This window comes from Gallinula chloropus, assembly GCF_964237585.1.
Source record: "Gallinula chloropus genome assembly, chromosome: 8".
Taxonomy (NCBI): domain Eukaryota; kingdom Metazoa; phylum Chordata; class Aves; order Gruiformes; family Rallidae; genus Gallinula; species Gallinula chloropus.
In genome coordinates, this window is record NC_140093.1 from 7,702,833 (window position 1) to 7,723,251 (window position 20,419).

General features: G+C 37.4%; 1 protein-coding gene across 1 annotated transcript in view; it reads right to left on the bottom strand.

Moving 5' to 3' along the window:
- Nucleotides 1–20,419, bottom strand: part of SLC9A9 (solute carrier family 9 member A9) — a gene marked incomplete at both ends in the record, with an annotated part of 187,907 nt that overhangs the window by 41,293 nt on the left and 126,195 nt on the right. The window contains 2 exons of the mRNA XM_084267390.1: nucleotides 5,352–5,431; nucleotides 10,619–10,667. Of these exons, the coding sequence (XP_084123516.1) occupies nucleotides 5,352–5,431; nucleotides 10,619–10,667 (129 nt within the window). The remainder of the gene's footprint in view (nucleotides 1–5,351; nucleotides 5,432–10,618; nucleotides 10,668–20,419) is intronic.

Genomic DNA, 20,419 nt, shown 5'->3' on the forward strand with positions numbered 1-20,419 from the left:
AAAGGGTCAGAAAGTAGCACCAAATCAGATATACTGATTATGTGCCCTGTGAAAAGAACAATGAGTATTTTCTAGATCATGTGCTTGAAAATGTGTTGTTGGAATGAGTTTTGAACCAAATTCAGGCAGTTATTTCTAATGGTAAAATACCTTCTTGGAACCCTGTATTACTCAAGTTTGCAGAGATTGAGAAAGCCTTAAGATATAGTCAGCTGCTCCTATGTCATGTTCACGTTACAATATCTACTAGGATTTATGCTTTCCTCAGCTGTGATTACGATCTGCTTGGTACACCTGCAAAACTGATTCTTCTGCCCTATCAGCACATCTATGCTATGATGCCTACCTTCCCTGCTGGCCAATCTATACTGCTGTTTGTGCTACCCAAATTTGCTTATGTTGCATTATCTGATACTTCTTTGATTCATAATTAGACTGAAGCCTCTTAGAGATAAGATTTTCTTCTCTGTTTGAAAACTGTCTAGCAAAATTTCAAAGTTCTAGTCTGAAACTAGGACACTGCATGCTATTTTGTGGTTGTCACTGAAGTGATAAAGAATACCAAATCAGAATATTAGTAACTAAGACATCTTTCATTTTCCAGTAGGTGAAAGAATATATTGTGCGTATGCATGCATACTGCCTCTTGTCTTTTCCAAAGATTTATAAGTGACAAGTCATCCCATAAGGAAAATTCAGCTGAAGACCACAAAATGTTCAATTCTTTTGATTGTCAGTTCATCATGGAATGCACTCTTGCTTTTAGTAGCTTTTCTATTTTCTCACAGGCACAGAATAGTACTTATCTTACTTTATAGGCAGCCATTATGTCCGTTTTATCCGCATACAAAGCACAGGAGAAAAAATGATAGGTGCCCTGATAAGTTAAGGAGGATAAACTTTAGAAGTCTACAAATAATGCAATTCCTTTTGGCTGATTGATTTCAGGTAAGTGCAAAGGACACAAACAACTTTTTTTTTTTTATAAACTGAAAGGAATGCATCTGGATGATGGATAACTGCAGTTGGAGTAGAAATGCTTTTAAAAGTTGCTTTAGTGAGAATTGGCTCACTCTGTCCCAGACTGTTGCTTCTATTCAGTGTAACTGAATGTTAGTTCCTCAGATTGAAAAGCAATCTGCTAAAGGAGAAAGTTCTCCTCCTCCTGCTCTATTCATGACAGTGTGCATGTGAGCTGCTTGAAAAGCAAAGCAATGTGCAAGTGAGATGGGTACACTGGTTATTTGGTAGCTGAGAGCAGTGTCAAGGATGTAGTAGTCCTGTCACTGCTGTACTTACAGTGCCCATAGGAGTTGGCTAACAGCAATTGTATCTCTCTTGCTCACTCTCACCCCTCGTGTGCCAGAGCTAGGCAGTGTTTAGTGCCCTGGTCATGTTGTTAGGTCTTGGAAAACCACATCACATGGATTCTCATCCTTATTCCATTACTTGAACAAAAATTATTAGTCTTGGGTGCTGGTGGCCCCGAGGCTTGTCCCTTGCAACGTTACACTTAGGAAGTATTTAAAGAATCTTACCGTGCATGTGAGTCTTTGTCCTTCTTTCCTTCCTTTCTTGCCGCCTCCTATTGTAACCTTGCATGTGTTTTCCTGTTATGCAGTAACTATGTTTTTCTTAATGCAGGTTTTGCTGTGTACTATAGAAGTACATATCCTGCAATATAATGTAGGCTTCTCTTTATGAAGACAGTGAGCTTTTATGGATGAAAACATCTTAGTACATACATTATGGTCCCTTTTTTCATCTTCAGTTGCAGTTATTTTTGCGCTTCTGTGTTTTAGTGTAGCAATACAAATCCTTCCTTTCCCTCTCAGTGTACAGCATAATAAGCTGGGAGAACTGTAATCATTTTCCTGAGTGATGCTATGGAACAGCTGGCAATGGCAAAAATGCCCTCATGTGAGGAAGCAAGAATTATTTGAATACAGTGAAAAAGAAGCCTTAGAGGGCAAAAAGCCTTGTATAAGATCATGTTAAAACAGCAGTAATTGCAGGAGTTTAGTCTAAAGCTGTTGGAAAAGCAGGTGAAGGTTGTTTGCAAGACTGTATTAATGTTACCTTCATTTTTAGAGATTGTAATGGGGAATAAACACCTGTGTAGAGGAGAATTCTAACTTCAGTTGAGTAGACAATGTCCTGGAACTAAGCAAGCAAAACCTGATGGTATTTGTGGCAGTAAGCAAGCTAACAGGTTTGAGACTAAAGAATCAAAAGCAAATTGTTACTAGTTGAGAGAGAAATTGAGATTTTGTTGTGGGATGCTTTGGAATGGGACAACTTGGCATACTATTCCAGTGAGCCCTGCCTTTTATACACAAGTTCTTGCATTTGCGTGATGAAATTTCCACCTATTCATTCATTCGTTAGTGAGTTAACTAAGTCTGCCTTGGGGGAAAAGCCCACAAACCACAATGTAAAGCTATGTATGTAATACTGGTTCATAGATCTTGTCTTTGTCATCGCCCCCATATACTCTTGAAATACCTCTGTTTCTCTTTTCCAATAGCAGTAAGTAGGCTATTACAGCTTCAAATGGTAGTGTATTGTAAGCTGGAAAACCAAAGAAGCTGTAATAAATCCATTGGAATTTACCCACTGTCAGAAACCAAGTATTTTATTTTGCATTTTCCTTGTTTAAGTTATTGAGTTGAAAATCCAAGAGAATATCTCTAAGTACTCTAAATGATCTGTTCTTCATTTTTATTATTATAATATTAACATTTCTTACCATGGATTTTAGATAATGCTATGCTTTTCTTACATGTCAATACTGGATTCGAAGGCACTTGCTTAGAGAAAACAACCCTTATTGAACCCAGCTGTCTTTGGATCAGGCTCCTACTGTTTCTTTCAGAATAAAATATAAAATTTGATTCTCAAACAATTTCAGAGGGTTTTTTTTATAGTTCTACACTCGTGTGACACACTGCTATTGGCCACAACCATTGAACTATGTGGAAATCATTCATGAGGATGGCTAAGAGCAGCACAACTTTTTGATTTCCTCAGTGGTATTTCCTCTGTCTTGCTTTATTTTGTGAAATAAATAGTCATAAGAGATGTTATTGCCAGAAGAGTAGGTAGACTTGTGTTAATGCCTAAGAGCAAATGTCAAACTACAGAAATGTCACAGCCTTGTATGCTGTTGAAGTATATAACCAGATAGATTATTATTTTGCTGTATCTTTTCTTTGAAAACTTTGTCATAATCTTCTATGCAATCTTGTATTGGGCACAAATACTGTGCTACATGACTATGTATTCTTCTTATTTTAGCAGCACAGCTCTGTAACACTAGGCAGAGGAAAGTAAAAGAAAGTTTGGGTGGATAATTTCTCTCTCCCTGGAAAGAATGGCTTTCAGAAATAGTTATACTAAAGAAATTCTGAGCTGTGAGTCACAGCATTAGTGGGCTGAACCATTATTCTGTGCAGCTGTATGAGCATACACTTTCATGATCAGTAAAATGTAGAAGTATTACTTGTAATAAAAATATATTTTAAGGTAATAGTAGGGCTATAATACCTGAATTCTAAAGAAAGATTGACTTGACAGGAAAAGAGATTGACACTTAAGTATATTACTTTCACTTAAAATTTCTTGGAATGTGCAAGACATGGAAATCAGACTTCAGAGATTAAAGCATCAGACATCCGTATTCAAGATCTCTACCATACAGACAACCTCTGAGAAGTGGTGTTTGTGATGTTTTCTACAGTCTTTTCATTCTGCATGTAATGTTGTCTTTTTTCATATTGATTTTTTATCTTTCTGCCTCTGTCCCTTGTTTTCTAGCTCTACCCTTGTAGTTGCTTTCTTGTCTGTCTTCTTAAACTCATGTCTCTTTCCTGTTCTTGCCTTCTGCATTTCTTTAGTTTTTTCTTTTTTCCTTCATAGCAAACATTTTTTCCCCCTGGCTCATATGCCCCTTTTGACCTACAGTTTCTAAGATATACCACAAACACAGGGTATTCCTTCTGAGAGAAGCAGGTGTGGGTGGTAGTTCTAGCCAGTTATGCTGGTGCTCAGCATAAACATCTAAATATGTTTTTCCCCTTTATTCACCTACTATTTTAAGGTATTCTTAAAGAATTATCTTAAGGAAACATTTTAATACTAGGTAATTTTAGGCCATTAAAACTGCACTGCTAAGTGGATTAGGGCAATACACACTTTTAACCAGAAAGATGTTTTTTTCATCAAAAGTCTGTTTGAAGGGTAACTTTACTTGAACTCTCAAAAGAAGCTGTATTCCCAAAGAATTACACTTTATCAGCTGAAATATTTCATCCTAGTTTGCTGCAAAAGATATCAGAAAAACATACATCTAACCTGAACACTAATCTCTACTCAGCGCAGGGTAATGGACCAGTAGATGTGCTAGTGGATAATGGAGATTACTAGTAAAGCACTTGCCTGTTTAGGTACTGAGACAGTATGCATGGAAATTAGCAGATGGGCTTCTATTATATGCATTGTGTTTGTCTGCTAAAGGCTTAGTGCATGGTTGTTATTGTGGGATCTCACTGATTGCTATGCAAAGCCTCTGCAGAGTTAGTTTAAAATGACAGTAAATTAGAATTGTAGCTTTTTAGCATCTTTGCACACACACTGGTGGCAGCACGGGTGTCAAACTGCATGTCCTATCTTGGCTTTGGGAGGATATCCTTTCTAAGAGTACTTTAAAAAAATGCTTAAAATATTTCTTTGATATGCAAAATACATGGAAGCCAGACTGCCTACAATAAAGCATCAAATAGCCACATTCAAGAGCTCCCTCATATGTGCCTTGGTAGGGATGTGAATAGAAGCACAAAGGCTCAAGGATCTAGGGAGTAGGAAGTATGAGCTCTAGGGAAGCTCTTGGAGCTAAATCTTCCAAGTGGGGGAATCTTTCTAAGAGGTGTGGGTAAATCAGTATTGTCTTATTCACTTTCTGAATTTGTGGGCAGATGACAGTCATTGGGCTGCTTCAGTCTCTAACCTCCTGGTTTCCCGAACACAGAATTTATGTCCCGATTAACAATTTGATTAGTTTTATCCTGGAACTTAAAAAGGTTAACTTATTTAAACCAGTTGTCTATATAATAGTGTAGGGCAGAGCTGCTGAGATGGTTCTCACTCCCTAACAGCCTCAGTCAGGAATGAACTGCCCAGCTTCTGTAGAACATTTGTTTCTCTGAACTTTCAATATTTCTTCTCCTTACTAAACACATTAAATTTAAATTATACTTGTTTTTAAAAGTATAGTTATTTTTGGATCCATAAGTGTTTTGAAGGTGACAGTTGTAATGCAACTATCATCTATACCTTGTAACAGAAAAGGATACTTGTGGTCAAAGCCATACCACATTCTGAACAGCCAAGCACTCTCAGTTTTGGTTGTATTTTTATCCGAGTTAGATGTACTCTGCAAAAAAAAAAGTAAAAAAAGCATTTTTTATAACATAAAACACCGAGTTCCAATATTAAAAAACATGTCAAACCAAATTACAATTAACTGCGCTTCTTTTTTCATTTAAAAAGCTTCTTCGGCACACAAATGTCATCTCTGAATGAGTTCAGGAGCAAATTAGCTCATATAGCAAATTTCTCATTGCTATGTACTCATTGGAAGTGTGTAGCATTTACTTTTATTAATGATTCCAATTTTATTAAGCAGCTGAAAGCACTATATTCTGAGATCAATAAAATGATATTTTGATTTAATTGCCGTTGTGGGATTACTTCAGTTTACTCCTACAAGATCAGATGCTATTTGTGTATGTCTAACAAAATGTCATTCCCAGAGCGATCATGACATTCTAATAATTATGGCACTACTTCAGAAAGAGGCACAGAAAGGAAAGGGGAGCAGAACATAACCTGAGTTGACAAGACTCCAAACATGGCTTTCCATTCTTCAAGCTGAGTCTGGGGCATGCTTCACAGTTAGTCTTTTTACTGAAAGGCTTCAATTAGGTCCCTTAGGAACTTTCCCTTCTGAATAACCACAACTCTTTCTGCCCTCCCTCATAAGACAGGTGTTTCATCCCTCTGATAGCTTTTGTGTTCCTCTTGGAGAGGTTCTACATGTTCCATGTCTTTCCTGTACTGAGAGCTCCAAAGCTACCATGTAGTATTCCAGGTGGGGTCTCATGAGAGCAGAGCAGAGGTGGCAGAATAATCTATTGACCTGTTGGCCTTGCTTCTTTTGATTCAGCCTGGTATGTAGCATTTGCATACATGAAACTGAGCATTTTAGAAACTTCCCCTAGTATCTGGGGAAGCTGAAGGAGGGAAAAGATGGTACTAATCCCTGAGAGCAGCAGAAGGTTTTTCTAAGCTTTTAATGTTGAACAGTGAGTTTTGGCCAGATAGATATAGATGGGGAAGAGAACTGAAATGTTTAAGCAGGAAGTGTGATGGTAGGCAAGGTCTGTGTTAGAGCTATAAGAAAACAGAAAGAGGGTGAAGGAATAGGGTAGGCAGGGATAGAGATGAGAGAGAGGATAGGCATGGAAACAGATACATTGTGGAGTGAGCTGCAGCAAGGGGAGAAACAAACAGAGACAGGCTAGTTAAAAGTGCAGAGAACTCTGTAACTATTCTGTGTGTCCTTGGTTTGACTACTAATGTTTCCAGAAGCAACTGGAAGTTGTTGGTTAATTCTCTTTCTGACGTCATTGTATACCCTGCTTCCTCGTGCATTCGTGTTCCTGTATAAAAGCAGTAGAGAAAGCCTACACCTGAGCATAATTCTTCAAGAATTTATTGGTCTTGACCTGGACCTGCTTTTGTTTCTTGCTTTAATGTTTATTGCTGCTTTGCTCCACACCTGCTCTGTAACCTCTGGCTTGTTTGAGCCAGAGTGAATTTGACATGTGTTGCACCTCCTTTCTCCTGCGGATGATATCTGTGTTATCTGCTTCAGTGTTAATGGGAATCTGGGTAGTTACTTGTAGTGCAGCTCTTGCATAAACAGTGCAAAGAAGGGATAGCAGGAGATGTCAGTGTGAATGCTTTTAGGTTATTACAGATCTCTAGATGCTATGATTTTACAGTAACTTCACTTTCTCTGTGCTTCAGAGAGATAGGAATAGAGCAGATATTCCACTACTGCTTCCGGACAACTGTGTCTCTGGGAAGTGAGAATGCTGATGATTCTCATCTCTCACTTGGGAATTACCCGAATGGAGATTATTCGCATTAGTCACACTACATTCATCAACAAGCAGATGACACTGATGGGGAAAGTATAAATTTTCTTATTATACTAATACAGATGGTTAAATAAACTCTGAACATCAGTTTGACAGAGATAATATTGATGGGTATTTCGTAGGCTACTTAGTTTTCTCTTGAGATCAGTACTACATTTTTCCAAAATGCTTGTAGAAAATATATTCTTACTCTCTTGACAGAGATTCACATAGAATTTGAGATACATAAACCATCTGAATAAAATATGCTATTGACCACTTTGTTTATGGGAAATGATTTTAAAAGCCCACTGCTATAAAAGCTTTTGCCTCTTTAATAGATCAACTTTGTAACTCTGTGGTGATCATGTACTGTGCATTCTCCTTATCAGAATTAGTTTTGGTGGATACACTCCAAACTGCATGTGTTTATTTTCAGATGTTTTCTATACAATAATATATAGTATGTATTATATAATTCAGTTCTTTCACAGCTGTCATCCATTTGTTCTCTGATGTGTTGTCATGAAAACTATATTTCTTCTGTTTATGCTTATGTTGTGATAATGATTTGATGATAAACACATGTAAGGAAAGGCAAGACAGAACTGAGACAAAGACACTGAGATGCTGTTGATGGATGAGGTATTGGTATGGTGAAGTCTAGATGCTAATTACACATTAAAAGACTCTATACCTTGGCGAGGGGAGGAGCCCTGGGTTCCAGGTCTTCGAACATGAACTGAAATTCGCTGCTAGCTAACTGCCAAAAATTTAGGTCTTGACTAAATAAATTAAACTCCTCCAGAGAGGAGAAAATTCAATTTGTAGAAGGGAAGGGAAGAAGGGAGATGAAAGGTAGGAAAGGAAAAGAATTATGCAGCCATATAGCTGCTATTGCCTCTGAATTATAGTATTCATGAGGTGGGAGGTGTTTAAGGTTTTTTCTGCCCCTAAAAATAAGCCAGATCTTCTTAGAGATATAAATCGGGAGGTTCCCACAGAAAGATACCCTGTAACCTTGTAGTTAGAGTGGTCACAGAGGTGATAAATCCAAATCTCCACTGTAGATCTTGAGGCTTCCTTATTCTGGTGATTACTGACTGGGAAGGGAATCACAGAATCACAGAATTGGAGGGGTTGGAAGGGACCTCAAGAGATTGAGTCCAACCTCCCCGTCAAAGCAGGTTCCTTCAGACAGATCGCACAGGAAGGCATTCAGACCGGTCTTGAGTATCTCCTGAGGAGACTGCAGATCCCTGCTGGGAAGCCTATTCCAGTGCTTTGGCACTTTTATTGTGAAAAAGGAGAGGAGCAGAGAGACTTATTTTCCACTAATTTTGCTGTCTCTTAAACATCTTATTCTTGTGAAGGTATTTAGTTCTTATTTTTAACTCCCTGAAGCTCCAGTCAATGGCACAGAGATCTGATATGTGGTTTCAAGTTGATCTAGGTGAGAGCTTAACTGGCAATGGGAAACAAGGGCACTTGATATGTTATTGGTCCAGGGGGATATGCAAGTAAAAAACAGTTCCTTTTGCTGTAGACACACTTAGGAGGAAATTGAAAAAGTAGGTAAAATAAATAAAAACAACATATTAGAAATAAAAAGGGATAAAAGACAACAAAGACAACATCAGGAATGAAAGAGATAAGATGAAAGAGAAAATTAGAAAAAATAACCTGACATGAATTGAGTAACAATGATAGGTACTGAGTTAAAACAAACTGGGTTACGGAAAATGCAACAGAGGTCTGAGTTACTATAAGGTTGAGATGGCAAATAGAAATAATTCAGACAAAAATAGAATTCATATGGGGGGTGGTGGGAGGAGGGAGAATAATCAGAGCTACAAAACTATCTTCCAAGAAAAATTTACTATTATAAGGCATGCTGATTTGGACATGATGGGGCATGAAAGGTGTTAACATTTATTTACACCTTCTGCATTGTATTGCTGAGTTTTGTCAACAGAGATAGGTGTTAATTCACAGGGCACAGTCAGGGCACTGGGTATACTGTTATCCATAAAAATGATTTCCACATTTAATAAGAAGAGGAAAAATTAGATGCCTATTGACTTGTGAGGAAATCAGTTTTACACAAACAGGCATTCAATTTACACTGCATTCAGCAGGTCTTTGCTAATCTGAGTGTTGCCAAGTAGAAAATTTCTGAGATTATAAATCTTTAAAATCCAATCAAGATTTAAGATAAAGGTTCTGTGTCCTGGCCTGGAGCAGAATTTGGGCAGATATACTGCAGGAATTCCTCTCGAGTCTATCGGACTCAGAATAAATTGGTATCTTGGTGTGGTATAATGGAGCGTTATGCTAGTCCTTTTAATAGTGTCTGAGTTGTAAAACTAAGGATATGGTCTGATAGGAATAATAGTTTTTCCTTTTTTCTGAAGAACCTTTAGGAGAGTTAGGCACCTGCATTCAATTCAGCTTCAATAAAAGCTGAGAACCTCAGTACCTGCACCCATGTGCAAACGTGTAAACATGAAGAATACTCAGTGCACAAAAGGGACTATATTTTTGCCTAATGGTATTTTTAATATGTTTTCAATGACTAGAGTATCTTGCCCTGACTTATCTTCTACATTTATATCCCTGTTGGGTGATTTCAGTGTCAGTTCCAGTTGTGCAGCCTGACAGAGGGCAGGGGATGGTACTGCCTAGACACAGGAACACAGCATTAGGTGCTTTTCTGAGTTCTGTTTTGGCACTTGTGAACTGTAGCATAGCTTCTTGATGGTCCTACTGCTGTTCCACTTACATGCTGAGGCACTTGTTCTGTCTCTGTGCACTGACTCTGTGGATTTCTACTGTTGCAGGCAGTGCTGCATTGGAAACTGCCATCCGTGTATGACAGAAAAGAGAGGGTGATAGATGAAGAGTTGTAGCTTGTTGAATGAGTCTCCTTTTGTTTAAAGTTTGCAAGTTCACAACATACCTAAGCTTCCAGGTGAAAAATAACCCCAAAATATTTCCAGAAATCTGATGTGCTACAATTGAACACTAGGAAATCCCCCTTTTTTTCTAGAGAATTAAACCTTCTTCTGAGTCATGTTTTTTCCATAAATGTAGCATTTACAGCTAATAAATATTTAGATTTATTAAGGAGATAGGCCTATTTTATTTACTGGACCTCTCAGGATATCTTCTAATTTATTTATAATTTTATTAAACTCTGTAGCATTTTTAATCACAGTTGTAATGAGTGCATGCACATTGAAAATATTTCTAACTTTTCTCTTTGTACCTTGAACAATAGATACTTTGTAGCTCCTTTTTATTTTCAACCTGCCTGTTTTAAACACTTTCAGCTCTAACAGTGCTTTTGACAAATGTGATCTGCCAACAATTGAACTGTTTTTAATTCAGCATGTATCTCTCCAATACTGACATACCTGGCTTGCAGTTTCTCTTTTCAGATCTTCATCTGGGTCTATGCCAACTCTGTTTAAAAACAAAACAAAACAGAAAGACACATGACGATGGTCTGATGCATATAAAGATCTTTGTGGGTAGAAATGTTTCTCTCGTGCCACTCTTCCTACTAGGTGACAAATGCAGAGAAAAGCTGGCAAGACATGGAGACAAGCTTTTTTAATCAAGGAAGTTCTTAGGAAATTTGAGATTCTTTTAAACAGCCACTCATAACACCTGAGATTGGATCTTTACTCTGGCTCTGATCCATATCTGGGAAGAGACAATCAAGTTATTAACTGGTGCTATGTGAAAACTTAAGTTACTGGCAGCAGAGGGATATTGAGGGGGAACCAGAATGAAAGAGGTATGTGGAGGATAGGGCTGCAGGACGGGGGTTTCTTGACTGTCCTGCATTATGCATAGCTTGTAGCATTTGGAAAGGGCTTTACTTGGTGCAGAGGGTATGGGGAAGCAAACCAAGAGGGAGAGAAGATTGCAGTGGGTGATGTGGAACGTGATGGTTGGCCTTTTACTAATATGGACAGAATAAATAAAGGAGCTGTTAAGTGATGCAGTGGAAGAATTGACGTAGTTTGAATATGACTGATAATCAGAGCTGAGGAAAAACACAACTGAGAAATGAGTTGAATGATAGAGGCTTGTGCTTGTTCACAGCAAGAAAGGAAGAAGAGTGAGGGATGACAAATAACAAACTTCATCATGGGAATCTGAAGCCCATGAACAACAGCCCCTGAATGCCTCACAAGCTCCCACATAATACAGAATTTATTGATGCGAAGAAAATGTACTTTTTCAGTAGATAGTAATTAAAGGCCCTTTTACTGCGTTTCTGATAGTCTTCCTTATTGAGTATACTTTTATTTTTGGTAATAACTTATCAAAACAGATTTAAAAATGAAATTTAATATTGAAATTACATTCCTCAGCATTTTTTTCTGTAAATATTATGCACACACTTTCAGCCAGAGACAATGACAGGAGCTATGTGCAGAGTAGATGCTTTTTATATGTAAATACTGAATAGGGAAAAAAAGATGTTTATTTCTCATAGATCTTGAGTTGCAACAAATCTGAGTCCTTCAGGTATAAATATTTTTATCTTTTTATTGGAGTAATGATCCTGGTATCAGTTAAGTATTTTCTGTTTCATTAAAAAGGAAACATTTGCATGGGAAAAGAAAAAGAAACATTCCATTGAGGTTTAACCGTCTGTCTGACATTGGATTTGTTATTGTCATGTACAGAACAGTGGTGTCTGGGGCCTTATCTGTGCTCGGTGTTGTAAAACTAAGCAGTGTGAGGCAGCCCTGTGCTGCAGAGTGTACAGTGTAACTCCAGCCGGATGCAAAGGCACAAATGAGGGTGTGATAGGCCCAAACGCATAAAACATGTCACAATGAGAAAGATTCCCCCTCTCCTAAATGCTTTTACATGTTTCTTTATGTGTTCACCAACACCACTGCTTGGCCAATACAGAAATACACCAGCAGTACAATAGTTAAGGGTCTGTGTAGCACTGGAAATCAAGAAGTTCAAAGCATTTACGCATGATAGGTGCAGCTGAAAGGCTACGGCTCAAACTTCCCCCCCACTCTCCTCTCCTTAATGAGCTTCACTTGACCTCAAAGAATCTGTCTCTTGAGACAGAAGTAATTTAGCCTTCATGCAGTTCTGAACTTCCTGGAGTTGAGAAACTGCCTGTTCTGTCTGATTGTCTGTGTTGGAGTTGTGATGTGGTTATTACAGAATGAGCGAAGACAACAGAAAGCGTTTCACTAGGACTGTAATGGCAAATATGAAAAAGGATAGGCAGTGAGGCCAACACAAACCCGAATTTCTGGCTGTGATATAATTTCAGTAACAGTGAAATAACTGATAACTAATTTACAACTGGAATACACTGGCACAGAAAAACATCTGGATTTAGAGTTTTGCAGAATTAATATGCTTAAGCTTTCCTGCATACAACTTTTAATCCCCATAGTTAGAGATAGCTAGCTGTTTTGCCTTGTTTATTCTGCAAATAATAGGTTATAATATGGCACATATGAAGACACTTAGATGAAATCTTAATGGGAGAATTACATTTAAAGCCAGGAAAAGCCAGCGATAGATAATCACACTTCTGTCTTAATTGTTAATATATGAAAAGTCTAAAGAAGGGACATGAATGTCACAAAGCCACAGCTGATGCTTTACTTTGGTCTCTATGCTTGTTTACGATACAGAGTCAGACTCAGTTGCTGGTTTTTTTTTCATGGAATGGTATCTTGCTTCTGGAAATTAGTGTGAATAGCACCATCGTACCTATTGATTTAAGCCTCTTTGTAAAAGGACCAGGTCATTTTTTGTATTTTGTAGTGCTCTGAGATCCACATTAAAATTACAATATACTTTTGTGCTAATTTGAACATTAGCAATTTTATTAAGTAAGCCCTAAGCAGACTCAGTTCAGTTCTGAAACTGAGGGTAATTATTTCATATCCAAACTAAGGCTTGGGAACCTAACATCAGGCACGTAGCACTGGAAGTCATGATCTGCTATAATTAACTGTGGTATACTTGACATCAACTAGAGCACTATTTTTAAATAACAAATGTTGAAACAAATCCTAACATGTTATATGAGACAGTGAAGACAACTGAGATTAACCACAGATATGTGGTTTCATCAGACGTGCATTATCTAATACTATTGCCACTAGAATTAGCTAACTTAAAGTTCATATAAATTGCTATTAGGTCTTCTAAGAAACACTCTATTGTTAATATTCGTAAAAAAAAATTCTCTTCTTAACCTTCTCAGTTTTCCATTGCTGTGAGATTTAATGGATGGTCATAAAAATATTTTCTTAGTATTTTTTCCTCTTGCTGTCTATTTTGCCTCTTCTCTCCCATACCTTGCTTTACTTCTTGAAGTCTTCCTTTTCCACCCTTCTGTCTCACTTGCCTGGTTGCTCTCTATTGCTTTATCATTTTGTCTTGCCCTTTCTAAATATTGTATGTTTTTGTCTGCTTTTCTATTTTTGCCTATCTCTATTCTATAAATTTTAGCATATTTCTGTTCTATACATGAGGCATTTAGGATGACCTGTCTTCCATAAAAACAAGTGCAATGAGTTTTTAACCAGATCTATATTGCAGTGGAGGTTATGAACTCCATGTATTTAGGTAGGCTTCAGTAACGTCTAGATGCTCTATATATTAAGGAATTCAAAATTCTGGAAGCTGATCTGTTCTTTTATTTGGGTCTTTTCTTTTTTTTTGGGGGTAGGAAATGGGGTGCATTTTGTACCTAAATAATGTCTAGATCAAAATCTGGATTCAGAGATTGTTTAAAGTTGCTATATTCAAAAGCTGGAAGCAAAGCTTGTGACTTCAGCAATCTCTAGCAATTAGGCATAAGCATTCCTAGGAACTGTGCATTAGTCTGCAAAAGTACCCTTTACAGTTGATGGTATTTAAATCCCTGTGTGCTATCAAGTGCATCATTTTTTTTAGCAACAGTCAGAATGCATTTGGTAATAAGAGGAGGATTTTGTCACTGAATACAAAGCAGTAGATAACATCTTTTCTTATGTGGTTTGAAAGGAAAATGGAGAGAAAGATAAATCCCAAATCATCAGGGGAGCCAGCAGTAAGAAACACAAACCAATCCATAGGAATGCCGAGCAATAAATCACAATTCAGTCATCGCAGACTTCTAATTCCTTCACTTCAAATCACCACAAAGTCAACACTGTAGGATTAAATCTCTGCTTTCTGTAGTGAAGTTGTGGAAAAACATAGACTTGTATCTTCATTATGATCTAGGCATGCAGAGTGGAACTTTCTGTATCTATACTTACAAGTGTGATTCTCAGCTCTCCCTCACTTTAGGTGTCAGGAAATCTGTAAATAGAGATACTTCTCTGAAATTTGAATTCTAATTACTGAAATGTCACTGCCAGGCTTATATAGGCTTTCTGTATTTCCAGAATAGAGCCTGGTTCATGCAAGTTGAACCTTTCATACAGCCCTACCTAGCTTGGTTGAACTGACCATACAATGATTCTTCAGTATGAAGCAGCCAGGACTGCTTTTGTTTGAAGACATGTCCTGACAGCACATAATTGATCCCACCCCCTTTTTATTTGATGACTGATCGATTCAAATGTCCTGTAAAGAACTAGAGAGCCTGGTTTCATCAGTCACCTCAGTTTGAGGTGATTCCACACCACACCTCTCTCACGTGCTAGAAATACTGGCCTGAGAGTGATACAGATGGTGGCACTAGCCACTGTCCTCCTGATGTCCCGTTATACTAAACTTCTTTCAACTGCAAGTGCTAACGAAGCCCAAAGAAACAGTTGTTTATATACGTATAAAATAATGCAGCTAATGACCAAATGAATAAAACATTGGGCTTGGAAATGTTTACAAGAGAAATGTCTTTTAGTGCATCTAACAGTCTTCCCTGATGGTGAATGTGTACACGATGGAACAGAGCTATCAGATAAGGGTCAGAATTAGTTATGTCTCCTCCATTTCCTTTTCTAGATTGGTGAAGAAACAAAGACTGGTGTATCTTTCTGTTTCTGACCTTATATAATGTGGGTAATAACACTTCCTCCATCCCATTGCTCACTTGTTTTCTGTATTGAGCTTGTAATGCCACATCCTTCATTATGTTTGTACAAAATGTAGCTTAGCAGTGCTGCTGTGAAATAATAATTTTCTTTTTCTTTGCTTGTCAAAGGTTTTACTGGAAGAAGTCACCTTCTCACTGCAATTTCCCCAGCCTTCCACTGGTTCTGTCATGGTAGGCAAAACATTCTTTAAGCCTCAGCTTATATCTCAAAAACTGCACATACCAGGAAGGGTTTTTTGACTAAGTGATTTATAGTCCAGTCTTCAAAGATGGCCATTAAACAGCATTTGCAACAGGAGTCTTGAATATTTTTGCATGAATAAATCTGGGACTTATAGTTATCCATCACGAGCATATTGCATTCAGCACAAAATTATCAACTGTAAAGACTAGAAACGTGAGCAAAAAAAAAAAAAAGTTTCACTATTTCTAGTAAACCTTTATAATTGAAATTAAAAACCTTTAGGATAAACACTGATTCCTCAGGCCTTTTTTCTTGTCCAAGTGGGAATGTGGTCTGTATTCCTAACCAACTGACACCTAAAATCTGGTTTTGCTTCTAGACTGCTGTATTGCTGCTACATATTGCTACTGTTGGGGACTGATGCTGTCAAAAACATCTGTTTTTATAATGCAATACTTTTGATTGACGTAAACCCCATGGAGAATTATGGCATGAGTATAGATCTTCAAAGTTCAGCTCAAGCTGATTTTGTTAATATATGAAAACATTCAGGTTTTAAGGAAAGAATAATCACTTGTGTCTCACAGCAGAAAGAACAAATCAGTTTAATTTCATGCTGAGAAGGATTAAAATAAATTATCAGCTAAATGATGCTTCCTACATGGTTCGGATAGCTGTTTGTCATGTGGCTAATAGTTTCTATATTATATACACAATAAACTGAAATAAAACAGACAATATGATTTTAAACCTGTAGAATCATGAGACTAAGAGATAAATGTGCCTTAGTTTGACTTTAAAACCTGAAATTCATAAAACTGGTAAGATGTTTTTGGGGGAAATGCTACAGCAAACTGTTAGTCCTATTGTCAAGGTTTGTGGACCACTTTTCATGAAGTATTTGGTTGGAAATTAAATTGATAACTGTATAAATGCTTTCCAAGTAAAGAAGGGCTTTCATGCATGAAGATAATGTATAAATGCAAATAGAAGAGTTTGAAGCAGGAACTGTAGTGCTCTGAGATCCACAAGTTGTAATCTCTAGATGTGATCCTAAGTATCATAAAGATTGTGGATAATGTGAAATTGTGGATAATGTCACTGCATAAAATTTTACCAATCACTTCCCTGCAGCTGTGTGAACTAAAATGCTAAAATACAAAAATAGATGATGGGTCACATTTACATTTACATCATGTACATATGCAGATAGTAACTAGTGATGAGTTAGGTCTTTAGATATCTGGTATCTGACTCTCTATTCTGTTAATCCTATTTTTTTATCTTGATATTGGGGAAGGGACTAAAGTGGTTTGGTCACTTTGAAGTACCAAGGTACATCTGTGTGGCAGAGTGCAGTATCAGATGCCTTACCATCATCACAAAATGGCACTCCAGCTCAGGAATTGTAAGCAGCAGTGATCTTAAGTCTCTATGATGCTTCTGGCACGTACAGTAGATTGAGGGTCATTGTGCTATGTGAATAGACCTGTAGTTAGAGATCAGGCCTTTTGCTTAAAAATAGGAACCTGAGTTGACTAAAATAATTTCTGTGGAATTTTTGGACATCATAACTTGTAGTAGTATCAGTGCATGTGCATAGAATTGCACAAAATCAGTGTGAAGGTTGGCAGCAACGCTTCTGTGAGGCGGCAACATAACTGGCATTTGTTTTCAGACTGAAGGAAAAATCATTGTAGCAAATTCTCAGGCTAGAATAAGATGCTTGTGTTAAATTGTTCACTACATTGTTACACAGGCTTACAATCTTTGTTACAGCAAAGATTGCCAAATCTTGCTGTATGGGAAATGGAGGTTATGGGTTACACACGCAGACATGGTAATTGGATGAATTACATGGAATTTCATGAAAAATTTGAAAAATAGCAGCTACTGACTCTGCCAAACCTAACCTGCACGCTTTCTTTGCACTAATGGTACACTACTTACAGCTAATGAAGCAGACCTAACTTGTAGTGTGTTGCTGCAAGTCAGTACAGGACTTTTTCATATTCAGGTAGTGGTCTGTGTGTGATTCCCATTTTAAAGCTTTATTCTGAAAAATGTAGGGAAAAGCCACTTTACATTCATGCACATATATATGTACCTGTGTGTAGTCTTCAGATGCCAGCCTCCTCAGGTACATGTTTTACTTATTGGACAGGTATGTGATTGTGTTGGCAATCAGACATAGGTTTATTGGCAAGGGATGGGAAAGCTTGAAAGGACTGTAATCCTGTTAAAATTTTGTTTAATATGTTACAGGAAAAAACCTAAACCCTCAGCAAATCTAAAATTCCATTGCTACCATTTCATTCTAAAATGAAACTCTCACACTAACAGATTCTTTAAAATGTTATGAAAGTACTAAAAATTAGGTTTCTTCTAAATTGGAAAAAAATCTGTTCAGTCTCAATTGAGATGCAGATGCCTCTGGAGAAAAATGTGGTTACAGGGTCACATCACTCAGGAATACTACACTGCAACTGGAGGAGCTGAAAAATGACACAGGAAAATAATGTTATTTAACTAATTCTAAAGCTGCAAGAAAAGTTTAGACATGATGTATGTGCATGGTAGCAGGTAGGATGTATGAGGATCTACAGTACAATTACCACTTATCAGTAAGGCTGCATTTTGTTCTTCAGCTTTTACCCAAGCTTTATGTCTCAGGTGAGAGAGAGGATTCATAGAATAAGGGGATCCCTCAACTGGTGCAGGATGGGATTTGATACCTCTTGGTAGCAATGAAGATACACATTTTGAGTCCTAACTCAGTATATACCAACCAAGTTGAGCTTTTGAAATAATATTGGATCACAGCACAGATTGGCAAGGCTGTCATGAGGGGTATGTGGTGTCTCCCCTTCAAACTTTTTCCCCTCTAATTTTTTTGTGGGAAGGTGTGTGTGTGGGGGGGCTGTAGAATGGGGGATGTTTCGGATAGCAAGTACGGTTTAATTTCCATTATGGTAAGCCAAATGATCATTTAGCTTGAATAGCACCTATTGGGACTAATGTCAGCCTCCATGTGTTAAGGACAGGTGATCATGCAGAAAGAAGCAGCAACTGGTTATGGCAGGTGAATTTTTTTACTTTAAATAAAGATGATGCAAAATGTAGATATATAGACACACAAATGCATCTATCATCCTTTCAATGAGGCAGTACACAAAGCACAGTATTCATCAGCCTCCACACACTTCAAGAAATTCAGCATAATTACTGTACTTCTCTCCATGTTGTGAGGAAATGTATAGATAAAATGCTCTGAACACACTTCCAAAACTGTATTAATAAGCACCCCCCAGAACACTATTAAAAATGCATTTTCAGTTAATGCAAAAAGAGAAACACCACTGCATTACAAGAAGTGTCATTTTTGCACATAGCAAATGTCCTAATTGCTACTTTTATGAACTCTATGGAGATGAATACAGCTTTCAAAAAAAAAACAACCAAAAACCCAAATCAGGAATCAGGCCATTTTGTTGGCATCTTACTTAGACTACTAATGAGCTTTGTGAGCCAGGAAAAATGAGAACTGATTTTACAAAAGATCTGTATGAGGAAAAGAAACTATGCTCAGATGTATTTTGACAATTTCCTACAGATGAGGCTAGTTAATGCTTGGCTCAGGAATAAAAATTCCCTCCAGTGAATTATGTCAATGATTTGTAAAGCAGTAAAATATTTGTTCTTTGAATCACTTTCGGTGTCTGTTCCTCTATTTTCTTTGAACATGAACAGCACAGCTTTGGAAGGAAGCCCAGGCCATTGTAGATGCATTACATTATTGCTAATGTGATTAACCCAAAGTAAAACATTAAATGCTCCTGAGGCGTTAGTCTAAATAATGAGATGACCAAGTCTCAGTGTCTTGGGCTGACAGCATGTGGAAAAACATATAATGCACTTTGTCTTTCTTAGCGATGTAATAAATTCATCACACAAAGCTGGTACTAGGAGCAATTCAGTGTGTGTACAGCCATTGAAGTGAAGAGTTAATAGTGGTCAAGCAACCAAAACACACTGAGTAAATGCTACTTGCTTTACTGCTGAGAACTGGTGATGAGTTACCATGCATGAAAGCTGTTGCTAATCTTTCCATTTAGGCTGCTCTTTTCACAAACAGTTTGTAAATCAGTGATCTTGCTTCAGTTCGTGTTTAATTCCTGGTTTGAAATATGTTCACCTAAGTTCTGTCTGAAATGCTCAGAACAGCAGGAAATGATAGTGAGGGCTTGCATGGATTGTTTGACACAAGGCTGTTTAAAACAGACGTGGTATATTGGAGAATATACCTTCAAAGATATGCAGTGCAGTTGTTTTATCAAAGGGTAAATCGAAATGGCATTTGTGAGTTCTTGAGATGGTCTTAATGATGCAGCACAATGGCCTTTAGAGCTGAGGTCAGTACATTGATAAGCAGATACACTGTTGTTGGCAGTGTGAGTAAGCATTGGTAGGATTGTTTCATGTTTCCTCATCTAGCAGTAAATATTGTAGGAGAGTAAGAGAGAGACTGCTCAGTTAGCTTGTAGCTTAGTAATGGAAATATAAAAAAAGCAATGAAATCAAAAAATGCTTTATTTTCTTTAGTTACCTATTTTCAGATCAGAAGTATACTCATTAAATTTTGCCAGCCCTGTGCTTTTCACCTGCTTGCATTTGAAATTAAAACCCAAGCTTTACAAAGAAAGAACTTAGAGAAAAGTCTCAGACTGAGTAGAATGTTATATACTGAAATAAAAGTTTGGCCAAAATTTTCATTATCTGATGTGCAGAGTCAAGAATTATTACCCTTTCAGTATTATTGGCAGAAAAACACCTCTGCAGATTCCTGTTGAAATGCTCTTTAAAGGTACCTTAGATACAGCAGGATAAACAGTAGTGTCATTTGAGAAAATTGCTTAATTGCAAAACGTATCTTTTCATTTATTT